At 37.0% G+C, this 12,423-nt stretch overlaps 1 protein-coding gene across 1 annotated transcript; it reads right to left on the bottom strand.

Moving 5' to 3' along the window:
• Window positions 1–1,846: 1,846 nt before the first annotated feature.
• LOC110764919 (transcription factor TGA2.2) lies at window positions 1,847–11,858 on the bottom strand. The gene is made up of 9 exons (XM_021967968.2): window positions 11,503–11,858; window positions 11,175–11,342; window positions 10,906–10,983; window positions 10,757–10,816; window positions 8,587–8,664; window positions 8,403–8,454; window positions 4,988–5,259; window positions 3,914–4,162; window positions 1,847–2,360 (listed from the first exon to the last, which is right to left on the bottom strand). The coding sequence occupies exons 2-9, from the start codon at window positions 11,238–11,240 to the stop codon at window positions 2,214–2,216; spliced, it is 1,002 nt and encodes a 333-aa protein (XP_021823660.1). The 5' UTR covers window positions 11,241–11,342; window positions 11,503–11,858; the 3' UTR covers window positions 1,847–2,213.
• Between the last annotated feature and the right edge of the window lie 565 nt (window positions 11,859–12,423).

The raw sequence follows: 12,423 nt of genomic DNA on the forward strand, positions 1-12,423 counted from the left end.
TGCTGAAAAGACATGAATCTTAGGTCATCGTAAGAGAAAACTTTGTACTTCTCTATTCTACTCCTTGGGTACACCGGCTAGATTGCAGCCGTGATTATGCTTCATTATTATTTCTCATATGATTAAATGACATGCTTATACTTTATGGTATCTTAAAAAAGAATTCTTAGACTTGTGACTTTGATAATTGATTCTCCCAAATCCTCGCCTCCTATCTCTCGAAAAATCCTCTTAGAGATGTTTTCACTTTGAAGGGGGAGGAAGCCACTGTTCTTCCTCCCCTCTCCCCTATTCTTTTCCTCCATCTCTTCTCCCCTCATTTTCAGAGATAAAACTTTATTTGTATTGTTATGGCTTGGTTTTTTTTCAAGCTTTATCTCTTTTTGATTATTCTGAGTTTGTAATCTTAGTTGGGATGCCTATGCCAGAGTTTCTTCAATCCCGAACCAGATTGTCTTAATCTTAATATTAGACTGCTGTGTTATTGTAATGGCCTTTTGTGGTTAGTTTATATTGGCCCTTTGTGGCTGAATTATTAATGCAATCCTAGAATTTCTCAACCAAAAAAAAATATATATAGCTTCCATTAAGGGATATCTCAAATAACTTATTTGAGAGACACCCTTGTATGGCCCACTCAACATTGTATTTCACTAATCCAAACCATCTATTTTTTAGATAATCATTCAAAGATAATCTTTACAAAATATACTTGAATCCGATATCATTTGACCACCCAATTGAGTTATTGAAATTTTTGTACTTTCTTGAAGTACAGTGTTCATTGATTTTGTAGGACACAATTGGATATCGAAACGATTTCCGATTTGTCTAATTTTTTGCAAGGATGATCTATGAATATAGACTTAAAAAATAGATGGTTTGGATTGGTGAAAAAAAAATTGTAGGGGATCCCTCAATAGAAGAGGACTGTATATATATATATATATAATTTCTTTTATATAAGCGATATTGGAAGAGGGGGATCTGAACATAAATATAAATAGATTGACAATACCACATGACCACATTTCTCATTAATGGCATGTATACTAATCCGTAATTGGATTGGGAGGAATTGAATTGATAAGGAATTGGATTGAGGAGAATTAGATTCCGGATTCCTATTGAAGTTGTTTACTAAATCATATAGAATTGGGGTAAGAGTGGTAGTAATCACTAAAATATGCTCATTGTTGGGTTAAAGTGAATGATAAATTTGGAATTTTGAAAATTGTATGAGGATATAATGGGTAAAAAATATGAATTCTTAATGAGTTGGTTCTCCAGGAATTAGAATATCACCTCTTACCTAAGAATTGAATTCCTCCAAAATCAGGAATTCAATTCCTAATTTTGTGTGGGCCCCACTTACTTTTCAATTCCTTCATGTGAAGTAAACGCAGGAATCCTCTATAGGCGGAATTCAATTCCTCCAATTCCTAATTAGTAAACACACCATAAAAAGTTATGATGTGGTAAACCAACTAATTCTTATGTTGCTTGCAAATTTCTCTTACCAAATATATGACGAAATAAATATATGGTATATCAACATACATTAAACCATAATTCACCTGATAAGCTGTTCAGGTTTTTTCTTTTCTTGTTTTGCCGAGAGACTTAGGTTTGCAGCATAGGTGTAAGATTTTGCAAAGTGAAAATGGCTGACCATGAAACAATTGGTTGGTTAGTTCTTGTTGCAAAAGAGCTAGCATGGCAAGAAGAATGGCTCAAGAATCAGGGTAAGTTGGCAAACTCTTCTTTCATAATAAGTATATCTCTCTGAAATCAACTGCTGTAAATAGGAGAGAACTTGAGTGCCAAACATTGCTTGATGTGAAAATTTGATTAATAAAACAGTCAAAGCCATCATGCATTTCATTATCCAAAATTCATTTCGAAACTCAGTCAGAATTACATCAACAATCATAACTATTATTAACAATAAACCAAATACATGTGGATCATTACCAATGGCACTACTGCGTCTTATAATGACTACAATGAAGGTAAAAAATTACAGGATTAGCACTAACGATACAATTTATGCGGCTACGGCATCTGAAAAAGTTTTTAAAAAATCTATAGAAGAAAATTTTGTAACCATGTCCAAGTAATACCAGTGCTGTACTAGAGAAAGTCAATTACTATTCAGATGCTTTGCAGACCACAGTTTTACCAATCAGTTTGGGAGCAACTGCAAAAGCATTTCACTCTCTTGGACGGGCAAGCCAGAGCGAACTAAGAGCCCGTAGCCGCGAGAAATAATCGTTTATAGCCAAAAGGGCACGAGCTGACTGGCGGGTGGTCAATATACGATGCATTTGTTGCAGTGTTTGTTGCCGCAAATTGTCAGCCTGATGTTATTAGCCCGTCAATAAATAAGGCACTTTAACAAGAGAGATTGAAAAGCATTAAATATATTTTTTTAAGGCTTATTTACTGTTTCACTCCTTGAAATGGACGCTCGGTCTCACTTTACACCCTTAAACTGAAATTTTCTCACTTAACCCTTCGAATCTCTAAAAATTGCTGAAATTTTCTCACTTTACCACTTCTGTCCATTTCCATCCACAAAACCGTTAAATGTGCTGACGTGGCATGGGCATTCTAGTAATTTTAACTCCTTATATTCTCTCTCTCCCTCTGCCTCTCTCTTCTCTCCCCTCTCGGACCCAACCTCCATCGCACCCCACCCTCACCCTGTCCCCCTCCTCCCTCCTCTCTTCTCTCTGCCTTTTTCTCCTCTATGCCTCTCTCTTCTCTCCCCTCCCCTCGACAGACCCAACCCCCACCCCAAACCTAACCCTCCATGGAATTACTCAGCACACCCAAACCACCAGCACTCAAAATAAAAATACAAACTCCTCGACAACTGCTCCCCATCTTCTCTCTTGGTAGAGAGAGAGAGAGAGAGAGAGAGAGAGAGAGGCATAAAGAAGAAAGAAGAGGAGGGAGAGGGTCGGGTATGATGGAGGTGAGAGAAGAGAGAGGTAGAGGGAGGGGAGGGGTTGGGATGCGATGTAGGTGTGCTAGGGGTTAGGTCTAGGGAGGGAAGGGGAGAGGAGATAGGCAAAGAGGAGAATGAGACAGAGATAAAAGAGACAAGAGGAGTGAGGAGGGGGTGGGGTGCGATGGGGTTGGGTTTGGGATGGGAGAGAAGAGACGGGCAGAGGGACATAGGGAGAGAGAAGAGAGAAGAGAGAAGATAAGGAGCTAAAATTACTAGAATGTCCATGCCACGTCAGTACACCTAACAGTTTTGTGGATGGAAATGGACGGAAGTGGTCAAGTGAGAAAATTTCAGCAATTTTTAAAGATTCATGAGATTAAGTGAGAAAATTTCAGTTTATGGGGGTAAAGTGAGACTGAGCGTCCATTTCAGGGGGTGAAACAGTAAATAAGCATTTTTTTTAAAAACCCAACAGTGAAAAATGATTTATAGGTTTTAGGCGGGTAAAATAAATTCATGCCCAATGTCTTACCCTTCACACTGAAAACAATGACAAAAGAGGTTTTGACAGGTTGATGGCTGATCTAAAACTATCCTTTCAGAAAAATTATTAATTCCATTAACCCAATCAGTTTAGTCACGTCCAAAATACAAAATATCCATAAGTATTTAAAAGAAATATTGCCCAAAAAAAAAAAAAACAACAACCATAAGCATTTCAAATAATACATATTTCAGAAATCCAACTAAACATCTAGCTGTTCTGACGTTATCACATTTCCAAGAAACAAGTTAAGCTGGCACTGGTCAATGGACTTTTTGATTCTTTTCCTATCTTTTTCTTTGATGTGTTTATGCAGATTACCAGTTTCATTCCTAAGGCTAGTATTTGTGTATTTTATGTTATAGTACTGACTACAGAAATGAATAACCAAATAAAGAACTATAATGAATTACCTGGCGGATAAACCCTTCAAGGGTCCCTAGCTTTCCCATTGCCATGGCCATTTGACCCATGTAGTTTGCCACATTCCCAGAGGAACCTGAGGAGCCAAGAGATCCACTGGACAAAGTCTCTGCTAGAGATTGTTGCAATGCATCCATCCCTTGAGATAAGGCATCTTCTGCCTGTTGGGAGGATTGCTGCAAGTTGGTTATCCCCACCAACTGCTGCTCTGTTAGAGGCTCCAGCTGATTAACAAGAAGCTGCACACATAATCATTCATTTTAATTTTATAAGCCGGATTAAGACCAACAAATGATTCAAGACGTCAAATACAAAACAGTCATGGTTCATAGAATACTTACAAAGAAAAAAAAAATACAGAGTAAAGTTTAAACTTCTAGCAAATAGAAATTGTAAGCACATAATATCAACCTAGAAAGTAGCGAAGTTAGGGATACAGAAAATGATTTCCACTGCGTGTTAAGAGAGATTTGAGAACTAATATGAATATCTGATCTCAACAGGGGAGTAACTGAATAAGAATATGAAACAAGGGTTGGCAAAGCACTGCACCTATATTGAAAAGCAATGGATCTTATGCCCAAGTCTTTATCCCTTCCTTAGTAACATGGGGATAAAAATATCCTACCATTTATCCTAATATGAATGAGTCCAACAAAGAGTCCGTTTGCAGAACATACATCTACGGTGACTACCAAACTAAAAAAACACAATGAGATGGAATTCTTCCATATCTAATATGAGTGACAGATTGGTATATAAACCGAGAAAAAAAATTGAAACCCGAAAAATGGGCGGACCACAAGGCTCGGATTCATCTACAAACAAGACTTTTGAATCGTATATAATTTCAAGAATTTTATTTGAATTCACATGCAATTTTTTTTTTTTACTTTTCAGTATCTTTTGAACACTTCAGCTAATTCTCATTTCCATGTCTCTCCTTGTTATTCCTCATTACAAGTTCAAATGACTAAACTGAGATGGGTAATCTTTCGATTCAACAGCATTCCAGAACTACACCTATGATATCGAAGCAATCAAGATATGATAAAGAGCCTCACCTTCAGGAGCTCAGATGAACGAAAACCACCAAGCCACAAGAAACACCTCTCAGCAGGTGTTTTCCACATGCCAGACAACAAATGGAATACATCAGCTTTAGCTGCTGTGCCCTTCAGCCTAAAGATCTCATCATAGTGCGCCAAGATTCCATCTACAATAGTACGAAGCTCTGCATCACTTGCATGAGAATTCACTGCTGATCTCAGTTCATTAATTTGCCGATTTTGCTCTTCCTGCCACCGTCCATATTCTACATCGAATGCCATGGCCCCTGCAACGAATACAGTGAACAAGATAACCTACCTCATCCACTGGAACTAAAGTAAGAGAAGAGGACCAAATTGAAAAACAAGATAATACTATATTTTTGTCTTAAGCCTCTTTGCATGCAAACAAACACTTGAATTGCATTAAAATGCACATTTTGATAAAATTTTAATAATAAAAAAATGTTTCATGGCAATCTCGCCATTTTTATACTTCTATATAAAATTGGAGTGATTGCATATTCCACTTGAAAGGCATCTAAAAGTAAATTAGCCAGGTTCATGTATGGAATAGAGTTATGATCGAAAATTACTATTTTCAACTTGGTACAGACCCATTAACCAAAAATATCTAGAGACTGAAATTTATAATTTTAAATAATACCCTCTCACACGTCAATTTGCTCCTTTGTGGAAATTTATAAATTACATACGAGAAAAGATGATAGGAGAAGAAGGTGGGGCAGTTCGCGGGAAACTTTATATAGGGTGGATCTTCTAATCAAAGATGTTGGTAGAAAAATTACTTTCTAACAAATACCCCGAGGTTCTTTCCTTCTTTTTTTTCTGTTAAGGGTAGAGAATTCCCATTGAATATTTCTTTCAATAAGAAACACAAAACAACCAGAAAATACAATGTAAGGTGGACAAGAAATCCATCAACGTAATATGACAATCTGAAACAAAATCACATAAAACACTCAAAATATCAAGGTTGCACAATCAATAATAATGAATGGGTGGCCTTTAAAATGCTTAGTCGAAGAACCCCGTAGGAGCTAAATATCTAATCCAGTCCCAAAGTAACTCTGCATCTTCTTCCTTGCCCCCTCCAAGAGCCTCCTATTCCTTTCCAGCCAAACATTCCACATAAGAGCCAAAACAGCATATCTCCAAGGAGAGTGCATCTTTTGCCTCGACTAAAAAACCCACTGACAACAATGAAAAACAGTTCCTCACACACATCCACATCATTTTTTAACTCCTCCAACAAGAGATCCCAAATCTTTCTAGGAAACAGACAATGTATTGAAATATGGTCAGCATTCTACCCTTCCTTCTGCACAATACAACCCAATCTGGTGATCGGTATGAATAGGGCCTTCTTCTTTGAATCATGTCACAACTATCTATTTTCTCATGTACCACCAGCCATGTTAAAATTTGCACCTGAGCTGGAACACCAGCCTTCCAAATCAACCTAATTGCTTAAAGGGACAACCCGATTGATTGTTGACCAATTGAAAGAAAAGACATTTACAAAAAAAGTTACCAGAGGAGAGAACAGACCATGGTCTTTCATCAAAGAGATTTCCAAGGAGACGCTGTTTACACAGGAAGACAAGTCCATACATCCCTGGAACTCAGTCTCACTCAAATTTCTCCAGAACTGTAAATCCCAATAGATCATATCGATAGAAGAAAAAGAGGCTAAGGAAGAGATCAGTGTATTGCAGATCAAAGAAATCCAATGCAAACTAGGAAAATAAGGATTGGAAAGACAGCTAACCCTCCCAAATGTCTTCCCAAATTTGACTTTATTTTGATTACCCACAACAAATTTCACCAAAGGACCAAGGACATCAGACAGAGCCTCTCTCAACAACCCAAGAGTCCCACCCATTATCATGGACTCCATACTTACTTCACATGGCTGATGCCCACCAGTTTTGCTCCACAGGGAACCTCCAAAGCCACTTACCTCCCTCCCTCTTTTTTCTCCTTTGGGTTTCTCACAAGAAGCCTAATGAACTTATGACGAACAGAGATACAAAATTTGCACAAAATCAAATGATAAAATTTCAGATATTTGTTTCATAATGGAGTGGGATCACTCGTACATCTAATCCAACATATTTGACAATGCTGTGTTAATCAGCTCTAAGTAGTAACTGTTTGTTAAAACAAAAGTTAGCACTTAACATGTACAGAAAGCTGTGATATACTTGCCATCACATTCAAATTCATTAATAAAGCACATGTGTAAGATGTAACTAGCTAGTGTCCCACCTCATACTTAAAATAAACATGTAATGAGACACATATATTCCGAACTCCAACACATATGCAAAAATTTAGCTCAGCGAGAGCTCTGTAATGTTACTACTACATGAGCCAACAAAATTTAGTGTAGAAGCTAATGGAATTTAATACTCTAACATCAGATTGTTATAATCAAGTCCTACCATGCAATATAGTAAATTAGATAAACAAAATATAAGCTTTGATTATCCAACTCAACAAGACAGATTTGCACCAAATTGTTAAGTAGTTCAAGGCACTCATTATGTTCTTCATGCAATTAAAAATTAAAAATATATATAATTTTATTAATTTGGTTCTTTTCCTGAGCACAATAATAACCTACCAAGAACACTAAATCTGATTGCTAACAGATTCAAGAGCTTATTAGCAGGGAAATCAAGAACCACGCATCAGAATGTCCATAACCACCCAGTCACTATAGCAAGTAGCAACTACGAGCATGGACAAATATCACCATCAGGCAACTGCACCAGCTCCATTACACTCAGTTAACATTTCACTGGTGGAACCAACATCATAACCACCATTAACCCAATACTACCAAATCATGCACAACTGCTACTGTCTATTTTCAACAATTCCTTAACCAATACTTCTGTATTGCACACAAGCATTCAAGTACGCCTCTAGAAGCTAAGAGTTGCTATTAGAACTCTCCTGATAGTCTCTTTCTGAACATTGACATGAGAGAGAGAGAGAGAGAGAGAGAGAGTACACATAGACCTAAATTTCAGTTAAGAAATTGAACTCACTCCGATAATTTCTTAACAATGACATCCGTAAGAATACACTCTGATCCCATACCTAGTGAGAAGTAGTTTCAGTTAACTATTTCCACTAGCATATGATCATGTGGTTGAGCTATTCATGGCATATGCTATTTCTACACAATCTTTTTCTCAAGTATAATTATTTCATCCATATAAGAATCAAAGAACAAACATTGATTTGATATCATGCCAAATTTTACTACATTTGCATGAAATACTTAAGATTAATATCTTGTTACTCGTTAAATTAGTTCTCCCACCATTTTCAGGAGCTAGTCTACCTTACTTCCAGGAAAAATTTCAAAATTCAAACCTCAGGGAAGAAGGAATACCATTTCCACTCATAGAATGGGCAGCATCTCCTGAACTTGATATGAAGATTCCCTGAACAAAGTAAACATAGAAACTTTAGGAGAGATGCAAGCAATGCACACCTAACAGAGGTCATTTACTGGGAATTCTAGGGGCTCTAAACACATTTGGTTTTATAACAGTAAAGAAGTTAATTGATTTGACCTGCTGTCTGGCTCGCTGGAGCTCTTGCTCTAGTTGAGTGAGCTTCAAACGACTACTCTCCAGCTGCTGAACATAAGCCTACAGTAAAACAAGCACAGATTCAACTCATTAAAGACTTGCAAAAACTAGGCACATAGCATAAGGGCTCAATGAACGGAGACAAACACAATGATCTATTCTTTTCCTCCATTTTTTTAATAAGTGAAAGCACGCTGCTCCGAAGAGAGGATACAATAATAAAAAAGTTCAGACAAGGCATATAAAACAGGAGACAGTGATCGCGGCTTCCACTCTCTTATACAATAAAATAGTATGAACCAAACACCAGCCATGCACTCATCATACCTTAACTACCTACGACACCTATTTTGTTGTTCCTCTGAATGGTTATGGGGCAATATTTCTAATCTAACAGCAGAGCTTAAACCGCACTATGATTGATTGGTAGGGGCTGCAACCAAGTACAGATCTAAGGCTTGATGGTTCCAAGGCCAACGCTAGAAAGCCATCTTAAGAAAAGCTAAGAATTGAAACATAAATTGCATAAGCTCCAAAACAAGATAACTCACATGCAGCCTCTGTTAAGCCCCCAGATGGAGACCAGCCATGATGGGTCCACAAGTCAGGCCCAAACAGGCAAGATCTGTCCATGTCTGCCACCCAACGAATCAAGGCTAATTGGCAGACCAGCAAGGAGGCATGACATCCCAACAAGAGAAGGAACTAAATTCCCTTGGAGCAAGAAACCAGCAAACTAAAATTCCCCTAAGAAGCATATAATGGGCAGCCCTTAAGAAATATATATTTACTTAAATCAAAAGATAGGAACTATCCATAAGAGACAGACTCAAGTTATATGCAGTCCACTTCTGGGAGTATCAAACTGAAAGTGCTCCTACTTACAAAGGACATTTGGCATTCATAAGGCAAGAAAGAAACTAACTTAAGAAAATATCAAGGTGAAAAGAGAGTTAGGAATGCTACACCACCCAAACGGGAAATTTTAATTAATCACCAAGCCTTATAATTTATGTCAACCGTAATATGTGCACAATGATATGCTTTGAGCCAATCAAATCAATTTGAAAGGTCACTTCAGAGATTGAAGTGATGATGCGGATCTCTCCACTCAAGTCGGGAAGGGATGATTGTTGGGTTTGGTCCTTCCTTAGCGGAGGAGGTTTTCTTTTGGGTAACTTGTTTGGGTTTCCTTAGTACAAGGGGTGTATCCTATTGGATAGGGCTCGGGCTTAGTATTAAATCTTGAGTGTTTTTCTCGTGTACTTGTTTTCTCATATATAATGAAGGTGAAAACTCTCCGTGGACATAGCTGTATTTTGCCGACCACATTAATTCTTGGTGTGCTTTGTTTTATTCTCTCTTTGTCATCTTGCCGCTTTATTTTTTTTTTCTTACCATCAGTTTAATTGTCGTGACGAGGTGATTCAATTCACAAAAATTAGTGCAAAGCTACACCCTTATCCTAAAATATCTAATATTGATGAACAGAAGTCCATATTTGCAAGGCCCCATGGAAGCTAGCTTTTACATACCAAGTAACTTCCAGAAAACCACATCCTAATTCTCGACCAACAATCACATCCAATGCATGCGAGACTAACTAGTTCAACGAGTATGTTGCAAATGAAGAATGGGTGACCAATCATATGAGAAAGCTGAAATCGACAATCTCAATAACTGCTCATGATGAAAAAAATTGAAGTTTTACCTTTTGCTAAAATTTTAGGAAATTATTCCACAGAAGGAAACCAACAAAAACAGCCAATAAGATAGGAATATCCACATGGACCTTTCCTTCACCGCCAGCTGATTATGATCATTTACTAAAATATTAGGACCATGAACAGGTTGATAGACTAATCAGATTAGAGCTGACTCATGCTATTGAGTAAACCTAATGTCTTTTTTACTATTCCTCAAACAAATAAAGATATAAATCTTCTAAATAAGTTAATAAATTGACTGTCCATCAGAATTATATCCTAAATATCCCATTGCCATTAAGATCAGGCCCATGTTTTTTAGCAGTACTCACTGTCCTAGGAATAACAAAGTAAAGCTAAATAGACATCAAGAAGTCAAATTACAGCAGACATATAACTGAACAAATGAGACAATGAATCAAATGAAAGTACGAAGAAGGCCTTACTTTCTTCCTCAGTCGACTTTTTCTTGCAGCCTCACGATTTTGAGCAAGCCTACGAAGAGTCTGCAAAACACAATCGAACAAATGAGCATCTTAGCCTGCTAGATTCGACTCACATATGGCAACTTTGTAATTGATTTTCTATACATCACCTTCTGATCTTTTGGATCTTTTGATTTGTCACTGGAATCAGAACCCGCAGGACCAATGGCGTATTGCACTCCATCAAACTGCACACACAGTGATCAAAATGTCAGATGGGCAACAAATATTAGTTAACATCTACAGAAAATGTCCCACTCAGAACAAGTGGCGAATGGTTATTGAACTCAAGCATAACAAACAACGCTCAATAAAAAAAGAGTGGGTTAGAGAGAGAGAGAGAGAGAGAGAGAGAGAGAGGAGGTAAAAGAAAGATTACCCTTTGATTCTTATCATCTGTATCCACATCTGTAGAAATATCAGTCCTGGGACTGCCATCAGCCATGGTGGACTCTTCCCAGTTCTCAATATCACTACTTGATACAGAACCAGATAGATAGGTTGACCTTTTAAGTGACTGCAAGCCTCTGACGGCGGATGAGAAGAACTGTTTTGATTGGCCAAATCAGCAGAAATGAAGAAACAAAAATTACCCACAGAAAACAAAGAATTCAAACTTGCAAAGCTACTCCCATAAACGAAAAAACCCAAAATGGAAACTTCATCACTTGAAAGGAAATCCAAGGAGAAAAAGGAAAGAAACAAACTTTGAGATGTTAGCAGAAGTTCTTGTGTCCTGTGGAGGCGATCAGAAGAATAAGCAGCTGCTTCGCCACCACTTTACTCTCTCCCTGTTGTGTTTGTTGAATTCAACACAGTAGTATCTGCATCAACACATGTCCTAAAAACTTTGACTCAGGAATCGGGAGGAGACAGGGGGGCTCTCCACCCACTTTCCACTTAAGCACAAAATTTGGTCTTTCCCAGAGAGACAAAAAAGAAATATAAATTTTTACCATAATAATTCGTAAATTATTATGACACAAAGAAAATATAAAATAAAAATAAAGTCTTGGGTCTGCTTTTAGGATTAGGAGGGGAACCCTTATTTGCTACATGATTGATAGTGCCAGTATCTTGCCAGAAATACTGGTGAAGTTCTTCTGAACCAAAAAAAAATTGAAAATGGTTGGACAAACAAAAGAAAAAACAAAAGAGGTGTATTTAAATTTTAAAATTAGTAAGGTAAACATTTACAATTTAGAAAATTTTACAACTTTGGCAAATAGTCCACCTGACCTGAATCAAACCGCTTTCCATCATAATGTCCATGACAATTGTTGAAAGGCAATTATTGCTAACTAATGGCTTGTGATAATCAATTATGAGAAGGTTTGGCAAAAAAAATAATTTAATTAAAGATAATCCATTGTGCGAAGCACCTGTTATTTTTTCTTTGGATAAACATAAATATTATAAAAATTAAAAATTAAAAATTAAATTAAAAATTAAAAAAAACACCCGTTAAGTGCACGCATCAGTGCTTGTCTTAGAATTCTTTATTGGGAGCTTTACTAATATACCCAAAATGGGTGCTGAAATTATAAAAAAAAAAAAACCTCATATGGAAAACACTTTATAAACACACCCAAAACCCATTTATTAAATAACAAATTAGTGTTGAAGTT

Source organism: Prunus avium, chromosome 2 (assembly GCF_965620075.1).
Source record: "Prunus avium chromosome 2, drPruAviu1.hap1.1, whole genome shotgun sequence".
Lineage (NCBI taxonomy): Eukaryota > Viridiplantae > Streptophyta > Magnoliopsida > Rosales > Rosaceae > Prunus > Prunus avium.

What these genes read in the sequence shown, in the direction of transcription:
- LOC110764919 (XM_021967968.2), bottom strand. Translation starts at nt 11,240, where the DNA reads ATGGCTGATGGCAGTCCCAGGACTGATATTTCTACAGATGTGGATACA. An exon ending in AAGATCCAAAAGATCAGAAG is followed by an intron (nt 10,817 to 10,905) that starts GTGATGTATAGA and finishes TGTGTTTTGCAG; the next exon opens with ACTCTTCGTAGGCTTGCTCA. An exon ending in TTGAAGGGTTTATCCGCCAG is followed by an intron (nt 2,361 to 3,913) that starts GTAATTCATTAT and finishes TAATAACATCAG; the next exon opens with GCTGACAATTTGCGGCAACA.